The sequence below is a fragment of the Otolemur garnettii genome, unplaced genomic scaffold, assembly GCF_000181295.1.
Source record: "Otolemur garnettii isolate 467f Iridium unplaced genomic scaffold, OtoGar3 scaffold00012, whole genome shotgun sequence".
Classification (NCBI taxonomy): domain Eukaryota; kingdom Metazoa; phylum Chordata; class Mammalia; order Primates; family Galagidae; genus Otolemur; species Otolemur garnettii.
In genome coordinates this window covers 6,232,174-6,254,407 of record NW_003852407.1, presented here as the reverse complement: position 1 = coordinate 6,254,407, position 22,234 = coordinate 6,232,174, and the positions used below count along the sequence as shown (strand labels likewise).

At 45.8% G+C, this 22,234-nt stretch overlaps 1 protein-coding gene across 1 annotated transcript in view; it reads right to left on the bottom strand.

The window, feature by feature from the left end:
- The window catches only part of LOXHD1 (lipoxygenase homology domains 1), a 164,623-nt gene that overhangs the window by 126,888 nt on the left and 15,501 nt on the right, over nucleotides 1–22,234 (bottom strand). Inside the window, exons 4-5 of the mRNA XM_012802001.1 lie at nucleotides 21,441–21,625; nucleotides 2,782–2,880 (exon numbers count right to left, since the gene is read on the bottom strand). Of these exons, the coding sequence (XP_012657455.1) occupies nucleotides 2,782–2,880; nucleotides 21,441–21,625 (284 nt within the window). The remainder of the gene's footprint in view (nucleotides 1–2,781; nucleotides 2,881–21,440; nucleotides 21,626–22,234) is intronic.

The following is a 22,234-nucleotide window of genomic DNA, read 5'->3' as shown; positions in this document are numbered from 1 at the left end:
GTTTTTTGGGTTTTTTTCCTTTTTTTTTTTTTTTTTTAAAGGGTACTGTGTACATTGATTGCATTTGCAGTTTTTGGCTGGGGCTTGAACCCACCACCTCCAGCATATGGGGCCAGCGCCCTACTCCTTTGAGCCACAGGCGCCACACAGATTTTTTCCTTTCATGTAACATGATAATATCTTTTAACTGATGATATTTTGCTTTATTCTATTCATTGTGATTATTGATACATTTATCTTACTTTTTATTGTTAGCCAAGCTTTATTTTTCTTCTCTGTCCTCATTACCTGCCTTCTATTAAATTGAGGAGTGTTTTCTTGTACTCCTTCTATTGGTTTATAAGTATTGGTTGATAAGTTACACATTCCTATTTTATGGTGGTTACTTTTGAATTTTTAATATGCATACTTGACTTATTAAAGTGTACGGTAATCATTATCTTTACTCTTCTGAGAGTGTGAACAACGTCAAGGACCAAGACCTTTATTACATTTCAACTCTTATCATGCGCTTTCCTTCCAAATATTATTAATTTTAAGTGTTTGGAATCCACATTTTCTCATGCCCTGATATTAGTAACTATTATTAATTATTTTGCATATTCAATGCTTGCTTAGATTTGTTACATAAATTATCTACTTTTTGTTCACCTGTGTTTCTTGTTTCTCACTTCTTCTGTGTACAATTTCCTTTTTTCTTAAAATACACCCTTTTGTGGTTGTTCAAGAATAAACCTATGGAGGGTAAACTTTGTTTCTACTTTTCTGCATGAGAACTTTGTAAATTTTTCTCTCACTCTGGAACGATAACCTAACTGGTGTAGATTTATGAGATGATATATATTCTTGCTCAGAACATTAAAATATCATTCCATGGATTCATGACCTCTACAGTTTGCTGATAGGAATTTACCATCAATACACATATAAGTGTTGTTTTTACAGAAGGTAATCTGACAAATCTACTTCCTTTTAAGATCTTTCTCTCTTCCTTTAGTTTTACCCCAGTGTATCTAAATGTGAATTTGTTTTAATTCATTCTGTTCAATGACTCATTTGCTACTTTAATCTGAAGATTCACATCTTTGCCCAAGTCTGGAAAAGTTTTAGCCATTATCTCTTTGATTATTTCCTCTGGCCTATTCTCCATATTGTCTGTCTTTGGAACTCCTGTTCAGTATCTATCAGAACTTCTCATTCTCTCTACCATGTCTCATGACCACTCATTTACATTTTACAACCATTTATCTCTGTGCTACCCACGAGTGTTTTGCTCGAATGTATCTTACAGTTCACTAGTTCTCTATGTAACCATTTTAGATTGTGTTGTTTAACCCACTCATAAAGTGGGTTATCTTTTACAACTATATTTTCATTTCCTATATGTCTGTTTGGGTTTTGTTCCCCCAACTTAGCTATGTTTTTCATGGTGCCTTGTTTTTTCTTCAGTTATATATTTTAAGTGTTTAATTAGTTTAAACAATTTAGGTACTAGCCTTTCTCAAATTACTCCATTATCTGAAACTCTTAAGGATTTAACCTTACTGTTTGTGGTGTCGACTGATGCTTAGTCACGACGATGCCATACTTGAGTGTTCTGTGGTTTTGGAAAGTGAACTCATCTTCAATACTTTATCTGTAGGAATTTCATGCAGACTTGCAAATGCTTCTATCAAATAACCAAGGGTATTACTGGCACAGAACCAATTCTCTGTACTTAGGGGAGAGGGGTTTCCAAATCATTCCTGTAGTGTAAAATCCTCAAGCCCACATATTGTGCAGGCCTAAGGTACACATTTCTCAGAACTTTTTTTTTAAGTCTAGAGTTCTGGCCAAGATAAGTTTTGCTATAGTGATGAGCAGATTTTTTTTTCTTGGTCTATTTTTTCACTGAAGATGTTCCTATGAACCTTCAGCGCCCCTGGCTTTATGTGCAGTTTTAATTTCAAATCTCTTGCCACATGCAGGGCCAAGGTCTCATTTTCTGACCCCGCATGGGCATTAAAGCCCATCCTCTAGATTGTTGAGCATGAAAGTGCTCTTCTTCCAGGATCCGCAGCATCCATTCATAGTTACAACTTTGCTTTTGACTTCCCTCTTCATTCCAGGCACCTGGAGATTTCTCTTTTTTTCCTTACAAGCTCAGCAATGCATTTTGAATTCTTTAATATATTGTGTCCAAAGTCACATGTCTCTGCAGCTTTTCTGAATTCTGTATTATTCTGCTAAATTGGCAGAAGCAAGAGAAAACCACCTGTCTCGATTCCTCAGTTCCTGACCTGAACTTCCACCCAACACCTGCAACTGTGTCTGTGCTCTCAGTTCCTGCTTCCCCGGTGAAGCCAACCAGTACAATTCCCATCCCTAGTCCCATTCTGGTCTGCCCCAGACCAGGGCATTGAGTCGGGCCAAGCCCAACCACATCCCAAAGTATAATTCAACATGGGCATGGAGTTTAGGGGCATAAAGAGAGTGAGAATGAGTCTCCTGGAGATGTGCAGCTGGGGAGTGTTCACGGTCTAGGATGCTGGATAATTTCAACCAACTCAAAAACCAGGCATACTTTATTCTGAAAATACATCACACACATAGATTTTATAACACAAATGGACATCCTACAGCCCAGGACAGGCCATGACAAGCCACATCACAAGACATGAGGTGCTCAACAAAGGAACTCAAACAGGGCTCAAACTCCCTTCCTCAGCCAGGATAGTGGGACAGCACATCTAAGAAGCAGTCCTGTGCATAGTTTATAAAGGAAGGACTCAAACCCATTACCTGTGTCTCCATACTCTCCAAAGATATTGATGAAAACATCAGCATCTGTCCCTGCACCAATTACATCACCAGTGTACACCTTGACTTCATACTTGTTACCTGAGAACAAGGACAGAGAAAGTCTAGTTCTTAGGATTCTGAGAAGAGAAGAACACAGACCCCAAAGTAGCTTCCAAACCATCCAGTTTTCCCCCAGCAGTGCATGAATTGGCATCACTATAATCAATAACAGAGCAAAAAAGAAGTCACTCAACATTGGTTCCAAGTGGTCATTGCTACACTGTATGCACTGAAAAAATCAGAGGTAGAGGGACCGTCTCTCCTTATCTATTAACATACTGCCTTGGGACACATGAATCAGCCCAGACCCAATTGCCACCTGAACCAACTCACTAGCATATCCCCTCTGAACTACTGAAATGCCTCTCACTGGCCCCCTGCATCTCCTTTACCTTTTCTTATCCATTTTTCACACTGCATCACAGTGTATACATTCAATGGAGAAATTGAATTCTGCAGATGAAAATCAAATTTACATGTAAATAGTGAAAGCCATAACCAAGGTAAAGATAAGATCAACCAATGGTGACCAGTAAATACATGATTAGGGGTTACCTTGTTTAAAGGCCTATATCCGTTTTCTGTATCTTTGCTCTATTCATTGAACAGAATTAATTCTCTGTTATCCCCCAAATACCTCAGCCTCAGCCATGTCCTCAAGGGGGATGGGACTCAATGCAAACTCAAGGACATGATGCACCCTGCCCAAGGCTCCCCCATATGAAGCCTGCTAAGAGGGTGGGGAGCAAAGGCCAGGGGCTGGGGTATAGTCAGGGGAAGGAGATTCCTCCAGCTTTTCCAAGGGCTGAGACATCTCTGTTCACTTTTCCCTTCCTACAGTGGCTTTCTGTTTTTTGTGTAGCAGAATCCTTTCTTCAGATGCTTTACACCCAATGTGTGAAGCTGGTAAAAACTGGAGCTATTCTAATTGAGGTCCAGAGCCCCAGCTCCTCTGCCCATCTCCTCCCTGGATCCTTCTCTAACTCCTTCCTCTAGAACTCAGGGGTCTTTCTCTTCTGTGTTCCTCAGTTTTGCTATATCATCTGTGTCAATGATTTTGGTGTTTTGCCATCCACTGCCTTGTGACATATGCTGTTTCCCGCAGGTAAGGCTTCTAACTTACTCTAGAACTTACAAGAGGGCTGGGAGCAGGGCATCCTACTCCTATGTAATCTCTCCCACACCCCTAGCACAGTGTTGGGTATATATATTACAGATTCATTAAGTATGTTGGCAAAAAAACAGAATTAAATTTCCTAAAATTCAAAGTCCCAGGGAAGTTGCTCAGGGTAAAAGACTGAGGTTGGAGAGGTGAAGAGAAAAACTAATTATGTCCCTTCCCCATCTCTAGTCCTGCAGGCAATACAGGACCAGCCTTCTAAGGATGACATGGTGCAGAACACCCCAGGGGACAGCCCACACACTGCCCAAGAGCTGGCCCTTTACCTGGTGAGAACATGAGTCAGAGCAGACACTGTCTTCTCTTTCCCTCCTCCATCCTCACTTGGTGAAACCCATTAGTGGGAGAGGAAAGAATCCTCCAATCCTAGTCCTGACTGAGGGCTCCAGTAGGAACAGTTACTTTCAGCTCCCCACGTGCTCTCACGCAACCACAAAGATCCACTGAGACAGATGCCTTCAGAAAAAGCCAGGCCCAGGCAAGCCTGAGGTTAGGAGCTCAAAACTTGGGCTGCACTTAGACTACCTGGCAGTAATGCCTGGCAGGTGTTAAAAGGAAGATTTCCAGGTTTCCCTTCTAGAGTTTCTGAGTCATATTGTTTGTAAGGACCAGGAGACCCTTGGCCATGGCCAGCTGATTCTGCTCTTATTATCTGCTTTTTTCTAGAGGTCTCCTGCCAGGGTGAGGTTCTTCCTTCCCCAGCTGGCAGGGCCTCTGAGAACATTTGTCTTAGTTCACAAACTTTCCCAGCTCTAGTCCAGGGCTCACTTCCCACAGAGACAAAACCCATCTTCAGGATGGACAGATACCCAGGGTGCCTAGGCTGGTGACGCTGGGGTGGATGGGTGGGGCTGGGGAGGCTCTGATGGCCATTGCTGTGCATCATTCTATAGGAAGGGCATTGGGACTCCAGGGGGAACTGGCACAGTGAAGCAGGAGAAAGGATGAAAGTGGATGGGAAGCATTTGGGGAAGAAGTAGCCAATATTCCAAATCATTCCAGAAGGCAGAACTAGAATTAGTGGGTTGAATTGTAAAAAAGGAGAATTTAGCTCACAAAAGGAAAGATTTTTTAGTATCTAGGACTATCCAACAAAGGAATGGGATACCCTTGGAGGAGTGAGCATCCCATCCCTAGAGACACCTAAGCAGTTACTATGTGCCAAGCTCATTGGTGGGGAGCCATCTGCCAGGGACACTGCAGGAAGAATGCTATAGTGAGAGGACATGGGAACTCTAAAGCTCCTTTTTAATCTGCAATGTTGTGACGTTTGACCAAGAAGGCAGCCCTGCAGACTGGAAAGCCAAGAGACCAAGGAAGCATCTTAGAAGACAGAGGAGGCAGGAGCCCGAGCAGGGTCTTGGGAACACACAGCATCCATGTCCAGGGAAAGTCTAGAGAGCAGAACATTACGCCAAAGAGGGCACCTTGAGAGCTGAGAGGCAGGCCAAGGGCCAGGGATCAAGAGGCCAGAGTCAAGGTGGAAAGCTTCCAGGCTTTCTGGCTGAGGTGAACCTGGGACCCTCACCCAAGGACAGGAAGTCAAGTGTACAGAGTGCAGGAGGGAGCCAATTCTGGAACAAGGGCAGATTGTCCTCTAGCATCTGCAGAACTTTCTATGGCAGATGGAGTTCCGAGTCTCCATGTGGTTGGCTAAGTGGAGAATAGGATCCCAGGGTGACAAGTGACCGCCAATCACACTGCGGCAGGAATGAGAGCTGCAGTGGGAAAAGACAGGTGCACCTTAAAAAACCATTCTTTAAAAGGTGCCACAAGAAAAAATCTCCATAAATGGACAATGAGATTCATTTATATTACTTTTCTTCCTTTTTCCACATTCCCTCTTTCAGCAGAACCCCATACTTTCCAATTTGCTATTTTTCTAAACAAGGTCTGGTGCCCAGTGCAACCTGGCCTTGTGCTCAGGGCCTATACTGACCAAGACCAGGCTGATGAAAGCGGAGCTCTGTACTCTGGCTCTTGGTAAACCATCAGCAAGCTCATCAAACATTCCTCCCACACGGGCATACGAGTGACTAGAATTTCAGTGAGTACAAACATGCAGCGCTGGTCACAAGTGGGTTTTCGCACTTTGAACTCACCCCTTGGATTGACACTCTGTAAGAGAACAGACTGATGACATAAGGGATGGGGCCCCTGCCCTGGTCACAGGGAGCTGGCCAGAGAGAAAGTGAAGGGCCAGTAAAAAATACCCTGCCCAAAGGCTAAAGGAAGCAGAGAAACGGGAAGAAAGATGATGGGAAGAAAGGATTCAAAGAGAATCCGTGTAGGGGACGGCCACCTTTGCTCTAGGAAAAGCACATGGTTGATTCACTTTCTAGGGCAAACAGTGCTGCCGATTCATGCAGGCATTTGCACTTCACAAGCCTCTTCCACATCCTAGATGTCATTTCATTTCATCCTCCGACAGCCACGTATTCTAGGCAGCGCAGGTACTGTTGACATTCTCACTTACAGATAAGGAAACAGAGGCTCAGAAGTGGCTTGCCCAAGGGCACACAGGTGCTAAATGATACAAGTGGGGCTCAGAGCCTGGTGCCCTGTCTTTGAATCCAGGGCTCTTCCCAGGACACCCAAGGCCTCCTGTGCCCTACACCAGAGTCAGAAAACTTGTTTTGAGAAGTACCAGATAAAAAATATTTAAGTCTTGTGGCCCATCCAGTCTCTGCTGTTGTAGCAACACGTGGCTGTGTTCCTATAACAGTGGAAGGGACGCTTGGCATAATAGCTCCATTTTGCTCCTGATCCCCTGTGGTAATAGCCTTTAGGTTCTATAAGCATCTGCTTAGCTCTGCATGCAGGGTAGAAGAAAGATGACAACTATCCCTTTCCCAAGACTAACTCCAGGGTAGATGAGGAGGGCGTACACATAAGTAAAGATGCTATGTTAAAGATTTACAGGAATGTTGCAACCCTCCAAGAACAAACAAATTTTACAACATCCTCAGACCCTCACTGACACCCAGATGTCTGCGGTCCTCGGTTACTTCTTGCAACCCAATGCCTCTGTTCCCCCGTCTCTTCGGATAAAAAGGAAACTAAAGTTCATACTAACTTAAGATGAACTTAAGACACTAGTCTTCCATCTTCTCTGTTCCATGGCTCTCTAAATGTCACTTTCCTTGTCCCAATACCTTGCCTCCCGATTTATTGGCTGTCCTGCATGAGGGAGTACAAGCTTGGACTCAGTGATATTCCAACAAGACACGATTTATGGGCACTGATGTATGAATTTCATATAATTGTTATGTGCCACAAAAGATTATCTTCTTTGGATTTCTTTTCAACCATCAAAAAAATGTGAAAACCATTCTTAGCTTTCAGTCCATACAAAAACAGGGGAGAGGCCAGGTTTGGCCTTCAGGTAATAGTTATGAGATGTCCTGTGCTCTCAGGAGCTGTCTCTAGAGAGGGGACCACTGGCAGCTCTGCTCCCTGTGGCCTGAGAAGGGTGGTCAGCAGCTACTAGTTGCAGAATAACAACAGCACATGCTAACCACTAGCTAAGCAGCTTGAGGCTCTGCAGACTGCGGAGCCATCCCCTCTTTCTGCTGGGGTGAAGCAAGTCCTGTGCTCAGCGTGGATAAACACAGCCAACCTTCTCTGTCCCCACAATGCTGTGCAGCTGGGCTGGCCTGGTGGCCCCCTGAGTCTGAAAAAGAAGAGGCCTGGTCTGGGGTTTCCCAACAGTGGGGATAGAGGGCAGCACCAGTTCTGTGACCTCAGGCTTGTGCCTTTAGTTCCCAGCCTGGCTGAGAGCCAGTGAGGAGCAGAGACTGAAAGAGAGGTGAAGGTCAGGCTAGAGGAGAGGCTAGCAAGCTCACCCCTCTTCCTGAGCAGGCATGGGAGACACAAAGCCTAGTGATTATGGGAACTGCCACCCAACTAGCTCTAGAGTTGGCCTATGATGTACACATTTGGCATACTATCTGTTATAAAATTCTCACTAGAACCAAGTTCTCTCTGGCCTTTCAGCAGGGCTACCATTAGCCTGTGCAGGGCCTTTGCAAATTAGAAAAAAAGAATCCCTTCCTCAAGACACTTTACTGCCATCTGTTGGATAATTTTAATAATAAATACATAAAGCTACAACTTCTCTGATGTGAAATAGGTCTCCTTCCATAGTCACACTTGTGCAGTGCCTGACCTCATGTCTGAGCCCAAGCAACACTACCTTTTAGGCTGTGGCTTCTTTCTACCAAAGGTCAATGTGAACTCTGGAAGGTCAAACTACTGTGCCATTGATCTGAACAATACAGTATGAGGGACAGACCAGGGATTAAGCTAGTCACATGGTGCTTTCCAAAGCCAAACAGAATTGAGCTGAGGTCCTGAGCAGGTGGAGTTAGCTGCAGCCTAAAGCCAGATGGCCTACCTCAAGACCACAGCAGAGGGTCATCTGTGCCCTTGTTCCCCCTGCTCAGTGGATACACATGCCCAGATGTGCCCTGTTTTTATTCTGCAGGCCCTGTGGCAGGGGCACCAGGCTGCTTCCTCCAAACAGGAAATCGGGCCCCCATAGCCCAGCCAGAAGTGGCTGCGTGGGCTTCCAGAAAAGGCAGGCACTGGCAAGCAGGAGCTGCCTGCCTGCGCCTGGTGCGCCAGGCGCCCCCACAGCCTCCCCTGCGCTCTGTCTGGAACAGTCAGCACACAGCAGTGACAGAACACATCTCCAGAGGGCTGCTGCGGGCCGTGTGGGGAGGGGTGGGGTGCAGCCACTAGGGCCCCGGCCCCCAGGCTCTAGTGCCGGTGTGCAGCTGAGCCCGGCTGGGCTGCTCACCAGTAGGAGCCACAAAAGTCAAGCCTATGCCCCGCAACTAAGCCTCCATCTCAGGGAGACCCCACATGGCCTGGGCTTCCTGAAGCTTAACTCGGCCAGGCTCTCTTAGGAAGCCAAGAGTCATGAATGAAAGGAGGGATGGATCCTTCCCCAGTCTTTCACCCATTCCAGGGCCCGTTTAAATAGGATGTGGCTTTAAGTAGGTGAGGGGCTTGGTGGGAGGTGGGAAGGAGGATGATCAGGCATGATTTTACCCCCAACCCGCAAAGTGGATCCGCCGTGGCTCGCACCCTGACACCCCTCACTTCCGCTCACTGACAGCAAAGACGCCAGAAGTGAGATAGCACAGGCGCTGCGTAGGAGGAGATGAAAATGGCAAGGGAGAGAAATTCAGCAAGGCTGCCCTGGGGTGTGGGACAGGGGAATGTTCTCTCCCAGCCGGGGAAGGCCCCCTCACTACTCAACCTGCACAGATGTGGGACGGGTAGGTAGGGAGATGCCAAGTGCCAGGAGCTGGGACACTGCCAGGCCTGGACTCACGTTCTACCCCCAGAAGGTTTCTCTTCCTTCCATCAGCCCCAAGGCCCATTGATTTCCACCCAGATCTCCTGTCTCTTCCCAGTGCTGCTGGGCTGCCCTGTCCCCTCCAGCTCCACCTTGTCCTTGCTCAAGCTCCCACAGCTCCCACCGCCTGGCCTCCAGGGGACAGTCCCCACTCCTGTGACCACAAAAGGTGCTGGGCCAAGGGGCTCCTGGCTTTTTTCTTTTATTTTCCTTCCATAACTTCATTTCCTAGTCTCTCCTCTCTCTTTCACTGTCATGCAAGTAGGACTGGAGCTTTTCTGCTGTCCCCAGAATGCCCTCTGGCCCTCGCTCTCCTTGCAGACACAGCCACTTCTCAAAATCCTAACTGCTTCTAAGGTTCCTAAGGACCTACAATGGGCCATTCTCCTGAGTCACCTCATTTAGTGCTCTCAATAACTGATCTATTGCTACTAGTGTCACCATTTACTAGCCAGGCCATGGAAGCAGGAGCTTAGGAAACTTGACCAAGTTCACTCAGTTAGAAAGGGTGAAGCTCAAATTTGGACTCAGGGTATCTGAATAGGAAAGCTCTCTCTTGGCTGTCTTTGCCCTCTGCCTGCTCCAGGTTGAGCTCAAAACCCCGGTTCTCTCAGAAGCTGCTCCCCAAGTCCACACTGTCCCACTCTCGAGCTCCTGGTGTCCACGTTGCTCCTGTGGCACTTAACATGCTCCAACACAGGCAACAATCTGACCTCAGCCGGGACTGGTTGTGCACTGACCTTGAAACATCACTTGGTTGTTAATAGTTACTTGTGGGAAGTAATCAGAATAAAACACCCCATCTTTTTTTAATCACCCCCCCCATAAATATACAGCTGGTATATTTTCTTAGAAAACTGTTGAATGCCTGGTGCTATCAGAGCATGGAGCAGATAAGCTGCTTCAGCTCATCCAGCCGTGCCCAGCCCTGCAGAGCCATTCCACTCACCCTGCAGCCACTCAGCTTGCTTTGCCCCCTCTCCTGCCACTCTACAGATGCCCCCACCCATCCACCTGCATGGTTCTGTGACCCTGGCTCCATGTCTTCCCTTTCCAAGCCAGACTCTGCTCTGCTGCTGGAGTTTATCTTCCTACAGTGCTGGGAAGCTGGCACTTCTCATGTGCTGCCAGAGGAATTAGAGCAGCATCTAGCCTTCCTGGAGGCAAGTGAATGACATGTGTCAAAAGCCTTAACATTCTAAAAACCCTTGGAACCAACCTTTCAAGCCCTGTGCGTGGCAGTTAGCTTGTACTAAGGAAGTCTTGATTACCTATAAGGATGTCTATGGTGGCATTGCTAATAATAACAAGAAATTAAGAACAACCTAGAAATATTTAAAATAGGAGATTTGGGGGTAAATTATGATATTTTCTCATCCATGAAATATTATGCAGCCAATTAAAATAATAGTTTGGAAGATGATTTGATGCTATAATCTAGTAATGATTATATATTTTTAAGTAAAAAATACGGTCATAAAACTGAGTATAATACAATACCATTCAAATCAATATATAGTTTTAATGCTTTCATGTAGCAAAAAAAAAAAACAGGAAGAAAATGGACCATAATGTTACCAGCAGTGTTTCCAAGGGAATCCTACATAGTGATTAAATTCAAATCTCTAGGTTTGCTCCTGGCAACATACCTAAACACAAATGACTTTAATTGCTCTATGCCTCAGTTTCCCTCATCTGTAAAATGGCTGTAATGGTAATAACTCCCTCATGGGGTTGCTATGGGAATTAAGTTGATATTTAGGTAGATAGAAAATAAACAGGTAGATCATTAGATTGTTGGTTAAGAAAGATTCCTGACATTGAGTAAGTGCCAAATAAAAATCACCTATTACCATCTTTGGGTGATTGAATGAGATGATTTTATTACTCTTCTTTTGTTTATTTATATTTGAGTTTTTACAATGGCTATAATTTTTTTCCTGTGATTGAAAAGTAAAGATTAAAGTCAATACTTGAAGAAGAAAATGTTGAGCACTCCTGCCAATCTGTCATGCCCTCGAGCTGGCTTTGGCAGCAGAAACCCCTGAGCTGGTCAGAATGGCTGTGAGGCTGGAGGTAAGATTGAAAACTGGATGGAGGAAGAGAGAAAGGAGACACAAGGGCCACCAGCCCCAGGCAGGCAGAAACTCCTTTTCTGACTGACTCTTCCAGGGCTTACAATTGCCAACGGCTGGAACTCAGGGAAGGATTCCAGCAGGAACACACTTGTGCAGAAACACACAGTCACGGCTGGATCAGGGCAGTGTCTATATCATTAATTCAGATTTTCTTGGGTATAAAATGTAGTGCTGAGAAAGTACTGTTTCCACAAATAGGAAAAAAAATCAAAGGTTATTTTAAACACCTATTTAAAAATCAAAATAATCAAATCTGGAGCAAATCTACAATTCCATGCATTCTCCAAAGGTTCTGGCTTCTGGATTGATGGAGAACATGGCTAGCAGTGGTCCCAGGGGCCCAGAGGCCATAGTGAAGCTGGGAGTTAGAGGGCCCGTCCCCAGTTGTGTGAAAAGGCACTGTGCCACCAGGACCCATCATCTCCCTAGTGTCCTCATTCTGATTCAAAGCCTACCATAGGCCTTCTCACCCACAAAGCCCTCCTGTACCTCCTGCCTCGGTGTTTCTGTTGGCCTAGGCCACCTCCCACTTAGAACATTCTTGCACTGCAGTTATGTGCTTGCTTGACTCTAAGCTCCTATGGAGAAGGGCCTATATGCATTCACCCTGAGCACAGGCTCTGGTGCATAGAAGATTCTTAAAGCAATGCCCATGGAATCACCGAATGAATGTGCTCAGGAGCAGGAAGGACAGAGGAGTGTGAGCTGGCTTCTCAAGGCCAGGGCTCTGGCTCTGCCCCACAGTAATGCTGTGTGACCAAAAGCAGGTCACTTAACTTCCCTGGGCTTCTGTTTCCTCAAAGAGGAGGAGTAAAGTCCCTTTTGGTCCTTAAATTCTCCAATGTGCTTCACTGGGGCCTCATTCAGAGCAGTTCTCTTCTTCCCACTCTTTCCGGAGATGATTTTCTGCAGTGCTAGGTGGGAGCAGATGAGGTAGGCGGGAAACTGCTGTGAAGTTCAGAGGAGGAGAATGCCGCAGGGTTGGGCTGGCTCTCTCCGCCCTGCAGTCCTCACCCCTGTGTCTGTGGGCCTGGGAACAATGGCTGCCAAGCTGCAGCCCAGCAAACAGAACTCAGAGAGCCCTGGACAATGCACAGAGCTGGCTGAGGGGAAATGTCAGGGTAGGGAGGAGCCTTGGGAGGAAAGGCACTCCCTGCAGGCTCCACTGCAGTGAAGGTCCTGAGCCCAGTGCCAGTTTTCTATGTGAGCCTGATCCATTCTTGAGGGGATCCTGGCCCTGAGTGGCTCTCAAGGCCTTTCTGAGAGGCTAGAAGCTTCCATTTATGCATCTCAGACTCAGACTCAGCCTGGATGTAGGAAGAGAAGAAAGAGAAACATCAGGAACTCCACAGAACAACCAGCGTGATGACTGTGTCACTGACTGAACTCTGACCCAGTGCTTCTGCACTGAGTCCTTGGCACTCATTTCCCCAGTTGAGGTGGGGATTCATGTTATTCCCATTTTACAGATGAGGAAATATAGGCACAGAATGCACAGTGTCTGCTCAGGCTTGCATAACTAGTGGAGTGCCAGAGCGGGGTTTTCATTACAGAGAATGAGGGGTCCAGAGACCAAGGCCATAGTGAGAGCTATGCAGAGGATGGGGCTTACAGAACAGATGAAATGGGGGAGACGGAACCACAGAAGGCAGGGCACCAGAAGCCAGGCTTCTCTCGGCCCTGCAGAGGAGGACTAGCCCAGACCCATCTGTTTCTTTTTGGTTGTGAAGGTAAACATTCTATTAATCCCACAAAGACCCCAAGAACCACTCCCACCACCCCCAGTCCAGCCACTCTACAGAGAAAGAACCCGGAAATGAGAAGGGAGCTAAATCTACCCTTGGTCTTGCTGCTACTGAGGGGCAAAGGTAGGAACAGAACTCAGGGTGTATAGCCCCATGTGTTTTCTGGCCAGGCAGCTATATTTTAAAATTACCAATTTAATTACTCTATGGTATCACCCCGCAGAATCTGAGAATCCGTTGGGGCTTCTGGTTTATTTGGCAGAGCTGTCAGGATGGGGTTTTTTTTTTTTTTTGCATTCATCACCCCAGGCTGCTTTCATTTTGCATTTGCACCCCACAGTCCTCTGGCAGGTCCATAATCCACTGCAGGTCAGTGCGATTTGCACATGCCCCTAATACGTTAATCACAGTCCCTTTCTTATCCAGTCCTCTCCTCAAATGCACCCTGGGCACTGTGCCCAGTGTGGTCTTGCCAAGACCGGGTGCACATCTGGAGCTGTGTGATAATCATTGCGCAGCACAGCATGGGCTGTAATGAAATTATAACCCAGTTACCTGATGAAATAGCCAGGAGTGGAAACAGCGATTGTGCTAAGAGCAAACACAATCCCGTTTCTACCCATTCCCAGGCTCTGCAGCTTTCAGCTCCCAGAACTAAGCACTGGCTGTCCCACTGGGCACAGCAGAAAAAAAAGAAAATCCAATTCATTTGCTCCAACCTGCAAGTCCAGATGACAATACTGTCTGCCCCTCCCACCACCTGCGTGCTTCTGGCTCACTGGCCCAGGCTATTGCTTCTCCTCGTGGGCTCTCTTTCCTCTAATCATCAGCCTCTTGGTCTCTTTGAAGCAGACGACAAAACTGGCTGCAGCTATATTTATTATTAATACACCAAAGATAATCACACACATCCTAGAAGAAGACTTGTCCCTAACAAAAGCTAGGGAACAAGTCCCAACTGGGAGCAGGAGTGGGGCAGGACCCGCCTCCAGACTTGGCCCTCTCTGCAGGCCTTAGTCTGAAACATTTCTGAGCGGTTGCGCTGGGTTTTGGCAGCCCCGGGAAGTGAACAGCCCCCAGGCCAGCTGCAGCGCAGCTCTTGGCTTCAGAGGCCTGCCTCCTGGCCAAGTTGCCGGAGCTTTTCCAAATGGGCGTGGTGTGGACTCGGGATTAATTTAAGCCACGTGATCAATGCATTACTTTTCAAAGTGGGAGGGTTTGTGGGTTGGCACTGCACTGTGGGCAATTACTTGAACAGAAGGCAAGAGATGACATCATTTTAGCAGTGAGAAGGCAAGGCAGAGTCTGCCTTAAACAAGTTTTGCTAATGCCTCCCCACCAGGTAACAGTCCTACAGCCCAGGCTCCTTCAAGACCCAACAGTGGGTCATCCTAAATCTAGGTGGAGATAGAATATCATGTTATCATGCCCACCTCATCCTCTGTACCACCCACACCCCCTCCTCAGGCTCAGGAATGTGCCCTGAGCCTTCCTGGGGTCCCAGAGGGCTGAGTTTCCTACAGGTTCAACCCGGGTCACTCTGAACCATGTTTGTCAGTTGCACCTGGGTGTTGTGCCCTGTGAATGTCACACCAAAAGTGACAACAGCAAAGTGTGGGGTGTGAAATCAGTGGGTAGAAAAAGGCAAGAGGTGAGGATGTGCTTGGCTAGCAGAGTACTAGAGAAAGCCAGGGCCACAAGTGACCTCAGAGAAGTTCTTGTCTACCCCCCTGGTAAGATAAGGAGACAGAGACCCAGATAGGATGAGCAGTTTGTCCAAAGTCACACAGTGACTGAAAGGTGAGACACAAATCCAGGTCTCTGGCCCCGGTGGAGCTGTTGCTTGTCTACAAAAGTGGGTATGTTGGCACATGGCGTCCCCATGGCATATAAACCTTTCCTCCCAATGTCCACACAAGCCCCTTAGTCCCAATGGGCAAGATGGCAGGTGCAGGTGAAAGAGCAATAACCAGGTGGGCAGGGGGAGGCCTTAGTGTCACTCTCAGAGCCACCTGGAGAGACCAGAGAGACACATATTAAGTAGTTAGAGCCCAAGAGGCAAATAGCAGTCCCTGAGACAGTGTGTTTATCAGCCACATGTCCCTCTCAGCACTGAGGGCTGCTGCCCACCCCATCGGCCACAGAGGCTCATTCTGGCTGTGATTCTGCCAAAGCATGTGTGGGAGTCAGTTGAAATATGCAAAATCACTGTGCCGGGGTGTGTGGCACAGACCTGACGTGAGGATATGAGGGGGGAGGGGTTGCCTGAGGCAGAGGGAGCAGGTAGTGCTGTGTAGGGAGGCTGGGACTTCACATGCAGTAGGGTTTGGGTGGCATGGAAGAATGAGAAGGAGAGGATGAAAGAGGGCAGGGAGGGCCAGGGCTGGCTCTGACATTTCCTCCAACCCTGGCATTCCTCATAATGGAAGATCCACAGTTTTCTATCTCACTAACCTGAGACAGAAGCTCTGGCAGTAAGAAGATAACTTGGGCAGCAAATAGGGCAGGCCCCCATGGCTCCAGGGAGAGCAGCTCTATTGGGTCCTCATGGGGCTTGATGGGCTGAGGCCTGAATCCCGGAAACGACTGGTGGTGGTCCGGCTTCCACTCCACAGTCTCAGGGAAGGTTAGGAGAAGGGGTCCTACCCTGCTCTCAGGCCTCAGTCTCACTTCTTGTGGGTCCCTTGAAACTTCCTGAGGGTTTATTAGTGCCAGAGAGAATAGCTACCAGAACTGCTATCTGCCAGACACAGGAGCCAACACAATCTGAGCAAACAGGTTGAGAAATGGGAGCCACAAGCCTCAAACCAAGAAACAGAGGAGGCGGGGGAGAGGTGCTCTATCACGCTTGCCTTGACCTTTATCACGTGTGCAAAGAAGGGTAGAGACAGTCCCTACTCCTAGGGATTTTTAATAAGATAAGTAATGTAAAATGCTTGCACATGAAGACACAAGGCTACAGAAGTATTTCATCCGAAAGTCACATAGTGAAGAGATGGTAAATTTGAACCTAGGACTCCACATGGTGAACCCTGGCACTCTGAACTTTGGTGCTCTCCAGTCTCCTTGTGGGTACCCTGTAGCATAGGAATCAGTGTCCTCCACTGGACTGTGAGCACCTTGAAGGAGGGGGCCATGTTCCTCTCCCCAGGCCCAGGATCTAAGAGCAGCTCAAGAAGGCATCACTGACATCCACTGTAAAGGATGATGCTCCCCCTTGAGGTGTGGGAAACTGTGCTGAGCTTCCAGCCAGGGGATGTCATCAGCCCAGATACTCTGTCACTCTGGGTTCTCAGTGGTCAAGAGGGTGAGCCATTCCAGGCAGGACAGAAGAAACCCTCTAAGAAGGGAGTCATACATCTATAGCAATGGAAAGGATGCCACAGAAGTAAGAGGGAAAATTCACTACACTGCTGGAGCAGTTTGATAACTAAGACTATGTTCTCAGGGATAAGGGCTGGAGAGCTGGAAAAGTGCCTACCAGCCTCCCATGGGCTTCAGAAGGTGCTAGGAACCCCTGACCCACTCTTAGTGGGAGGCAAGCCCAGGGAGTGTGCTGTTTCTGTGTATATCTGAAATGCTTATTCACATGGGATGTCTGCCTGGATCATTCCATTGAGAGCTTGGGGGAACCCAGGTCCCCAACTTCTGCTGATTCACATGAGTCAGAAGATTCCAGAAAGTTTGTCCAGCAGCCTTGAACTCCTGGGCAAGAGCCAAGGACTTGGGGTGAAGAAGGCACTTTCCTCTTTTCTTCCAAATGAACAGAAGGCTTTTGATTGCCAAGTCAATATAGTGTATTGTCAATGTTAAAAACATTTAATGAACAGAATGTGTTAAACAAAATAGTCTATAAAAAGAAGAACAAAGTTGGAAGTCTCACATTTCCTGATTTTAAAACTTATTACAAAATTACAGTAATCAAACCTATGTGGTAGCAGCATAAAGACAGACATACAGACCAATATAAGAGAAACAGAATGCCCAGAAATAACCCCTCATGTACACGGTCAAATGATTTTCTCCAAGTGTGCCAAGACCATCCAAATTTGTCTTTTCGACAAATGTTGGTGGGAAAACTTGATGTCCACATGCGAAAGAATGAAGTTGGACCTTTATCTCATACCATATGCAAAATTTAACCCAAAATAAATCAAAGATTTAAACATAAGTATTAGGATATGGAGAAATTAGAACTCATGTGCATTGCTGGTAGAAATGTAAAATGATGCAACCACCACAAAAATAGGATGATGATTATTCAGAAGTTAATTATAAACAATTTGATTTACAGATGGACAAAGAACTTGATTAGACATTTCTCCAAAGAAGACGTACAAATGACCAATAAGCACATGATAAGATGGTCACCATCACTAACCATGAGAAAAACACAAGTGAAAACTAGAATGAGACACTACTTCACACCCACTAGGATGGCTACTATCAAAAACAATACAGAACACAAAGTAATGAGCATTAGGACGTGGAGAAATTAGAACTCCTGTGCATTGCTGGTAGAAATGTAAAATGATGCAACCGCCGCAAAAAACAGGATGATGGTTTTTCAGAAGTTAATTATAATTACCACGTGACCCAGCCATTCTACTCCTGTGTGCATATGCCCAAAAGAATTGAGAGAAGACACTCAAAATTTTGTACATCCATCTTCATAGCAGCGTTATTCATAATAGCCCAAAGGTGAAAACAACATAAATGTTCATCAACAGAATAGGTGAACTAGTTGTGGTATACACATACAATGGAATATTATTCAGCCTTAAAAAGGAAAGAAATCCTGACACATGCTACAACATGGATGAGGCTTGGGAGCACTGTGCTGAGTGAAATAAGCCTGACACCTGAGAATAAAGCAACATTGTTAAAATGTCCATACTACCCAAAGCAATCTTCAGATTTAATGCACTCCCTATTAAAACACCACTGTCATACTTTAAAGAGCTTTGTTAAGCTTTGTTAAGCTTTTTAGCTTCGAAAAAATAGTGCTTTGTTTTATATGAAATCAGAAAAAAACTCAAATAGCCAATGTGTTACTCAGAAATAAAAACAAGCCAGGAGGTATGACGTTACCAGACTTTAGGCTATACTATAAACCTATAATGATCAAAACATGGTACCGGTACAAAAACAGAGAGGTAGATTAGATTTATGGAACAGAATAGAGAACCAAGAGATGAACCCAGCTACTTATCATTATTTGATCTTTGATAAGCCTATCAAAAACATTTCAGTGGGGGAAAGACTCTCTTATTTAATAACTGGTGCTGGGTGAACTGGCTGGCAACGTGAAGAAGACTGAAACTGGACCCATTAACAGAAACGTATTCTCACTTGATAAAAGATTTAAACTTAAGACATGAAACTATAAAAATACTATAGGGAAAATACTTGACGAAATCAGCCTGGGAGAATATTTTATGAGGAGGGCTCCTGGGAAATTGAAGCAACCCCAGGAAGTACTTTTAAAGAGGAACCCAAAGAGGAAGCTGCCACCTCCTGGGAACGTCAAGCACCATGCCATGCCGCAGGGTGATGCTCTAGTCCAGGGTGCCAGTCACCTCCTGCACCCACAGGAGGGGAGGCTCCCTCAATGCCTGTGTCATGAAGCATGATGTGTGAGATTCCCTTTAGAGAAACCACCTAGAAACCTGATCAAGGTCCCATTCCCTCCACTCCCACAACTACCTGCTGATCACTTCAGTCAAAGGGTCACTCAGTTAGCCTAGGAAGACCTACCTTCCCTGAAGAGCAGGAATGAAAGAAGCTTCTAGCTGACTACCAGCCAGAACTTTGACAGATGGCCCTGGAGCTGGGGAGAGGGGGTCAAGGCGCCCTAGCTCTCCATTCTATCTTGGGGGTACAAGGCTGGTGGCATATATCCACTGGAAATGTTCCTTTTTCCTCTCTCCTTCTTCTGTTATTGCCCACACCCCATTTTTCAAAATATTTCACCTATTCAACTGCATGGATGAAGAAATAATTATCTTCCCCTTTTTCCTCATCAAAGACCTCTAGTGGCAGCTAAATACCAAGTTGAAAAGCCAAGAAACTTAACCATTTCTTTACTAATGCAGTCATTTGACTATATGAAGATTTCATTCCTCTTTCTGGAACCCAGCCTGGAAAGACTAAGAACCTAATGCCCTCCGGCATATGAAGGAGCTGGGCATCCAGGCAGCCTGACTCAGAGACAGAGTCAGTGGGTATCACATCTTTCAAGGGCAAGAAAACCCTGGCCTCGTGAGTCTTTGGAAAGTTGGAGAACCAGAGTTACATTAGTTCTTTTTCAATGGTGGTTTTTTAGAAGCTCTTCTGACAGTAGAACCCTGGAATTTTGTGTGACCAAAGCAGAAGGTAAAACAAGAAGCTGAAAAGTGGCAAGCTTGGAAATTTGCTTAGGATTGACCCTGGTACAGAAATGGGATCAAGAATCAATGATGCTGTAGTCTATGGGCAAATCTGTGAAATTCGCCCCAATTGAAAGGGCAGGCAAAGGGTGCAGGCAGATAATTCACTCTCTCTTTCTCTCCAAATTCCAATAAACATATGAAAAATATTTGACCTCAGCAACCAAAAGAGAACAGCAAAAACCTCCTTTTCCTATCTACTGAAAGATCTGCCTTTCCTACCAGGTGTTGGCAGGGTGAGGGAAGTGGGTGACCTTGCACAGTTTGCAAGATTACACAGATACGTCCTTTCTAGGGCAATTTGGAAGTGCCTACCAAAAGCTTTAATCATATACATTCTATTTGATTTGGAAATTCCATGGAGGAATTTTTCTTTAAGGAAAGAATCATAAATCTGTTCAAAGAGTTATATATATTGTTTATAATAGTATTGTTAATAATAACAAAAAATTTTAGAGGGGAATGCAATATAAATGTTCAACAATTTAGTGAATAAACGATTCTATCTCCATGCTCCAGAATACTACACAGTTGTTATGAGTAGGGGTGCTGAGCAATAGTTAATGGCACAGAAATAAATATGGTGTCAAACAGTGGATATTGTACCAGCCCGTTCTTTTAAATTATATATGCATAAAAGACTAGAAATGAATGCAAGAGATATCAACAATGTTTTTTCAGGTGATAGAATTACAGGGAATCTCTTTTTATGTTTGTATGTCTCTACTTTCTAAAAAGAATGAATAATCAAATTTGGCTTTTGTGATAAGGGAAAGGATCAATAACATGCTCTAAAAAAGAATCAATGAGGTTGCAAGTTATTATGGTAGAGACCACAGAGGAACGTGTCAAGATGGGCCGGAAGATAGAAAATCAGAGACAGAGAAATTGAGAACTGAAGTTCATTGAGGCAGAGGATGTGTTTATTTCTACCTACCTGGTCTGCAGGGGAAGGTAGAACTTGGAGACCATATAGGCACATGCTGGAAGGCAGAATCCACCAAGTGTGTTACTGTTCTACTGTTCTATTGCATGAGCATGAGAAAGCCAGTTCTCTTCTAGTCCCAAAGTCTTTTCCCCCCTCTGATGGCCCATGACTTAATGAGAGCAGGGTATTAGGTGCCTCCTGGAGTGTCCCCCTTTGGGGAAAGGCTAAAATGATCAGCAGTGAGAGGAGGTGAGGTCAGAACTTTGGAGGACAAATATATCTACTTGTAGAACTAAAACGACTGAAGTTAGGGTCTTTACCCAGAAAAGTCACTTGAGATAAGTTGTTTTACTCCTAAGTAAAATCAGAAGTTGTCAGTGGGCAGCTATGGGAACTGCAAGTTCTGGTTCCTATTCACCATACCCTGGCTGTAATACACCTTCCTTGGGCATCATAAGAAAGGAAAGGGAATAGGAAGATGGGGAAGGCCCTCTTGATCTCAGAGGGGAATCCTGGAAAACACACATCAACAATAAGCATTGAGAACACAGGATTCTTTGGGGGTCACAGCTATCCCTCCATCATACCTCCAGGTCTTCTTGTATTTCCCACTTCCTTGAACCCTTAGAGCCCATAAGCCTGCCTGTGGGAAAGCCCCGAGGAAGGGAGTAGAGATGGCTCTTCCCTTGGGCCTTAGCCAACAAGGCCCTGGAGGAGTGGCAAAGGGAGGTGGAACCAACCAGAGCATGACCGAGTACTGGGTGAGTTAAGCCCAAGCAGGGACGGTTATCAGGCAGATCATCCCAGACACTGACCTCTTGGCATGTCCATGACATTGAAGCTGGCCAGCAGGTCGCGGCACCACTGGCGGTCACCTTCCACTTTGCTCAGCCAGTTGTTGCAATTGAAGTAGTAACGAAGATGAGGCCGCTTCATGTCAGTCACAATCACACGGTCCAGGTACCAGCTGGCATTCAAGCCTGTGTTATCGTGCTCAATTCTAGGGCAGAAGCCCACATTGTTACTGGAAGAACTGAAATGATACCCCCTTCCCTATTGGACTACCCAAATGTTTACTGGAAAGAAAGGTCCAATCATTTTATTGTTGCTACTTTATCTCTTCCTCACAGGGGCCAAGGTTTGCAAGATGGCTTGCAGACCATCCTAGTCTTCCCCTTTGAGGCCCTGTCTAATCAGTACTGTCACCTTACCTGGCATTTAGAAGAAGTGCTTCTTTTTCCAACTCTAGTCCAAGTGTGTACACACAAACACACACACACACACCATTTCCTGAAGCCCAGCAGAGTCAAGGTCAAAAAAGACAGTTCATTAAGACCATAACTAAAGGGAAGAGATGTCAAGATGGGAATATACACAAAGCAAAAGGCAGCTAGACCATCTGACTTGTAGGACACAGCTTATCCCCTGGGGCTCAAATTGCCCTTCCCACTGCTGCAAGACAATTAAATGCGTTCCTCTCTTAGTGACTTTCAAACCCCATGATATGCAGGCATTCTTCTCAGTCACACCACCCAGAGCCATTTAGACCAGGGTTGTCCTTCTGATGCAGCCTAAACCATTCATATGAGCTACAGACACAAATTAAAGT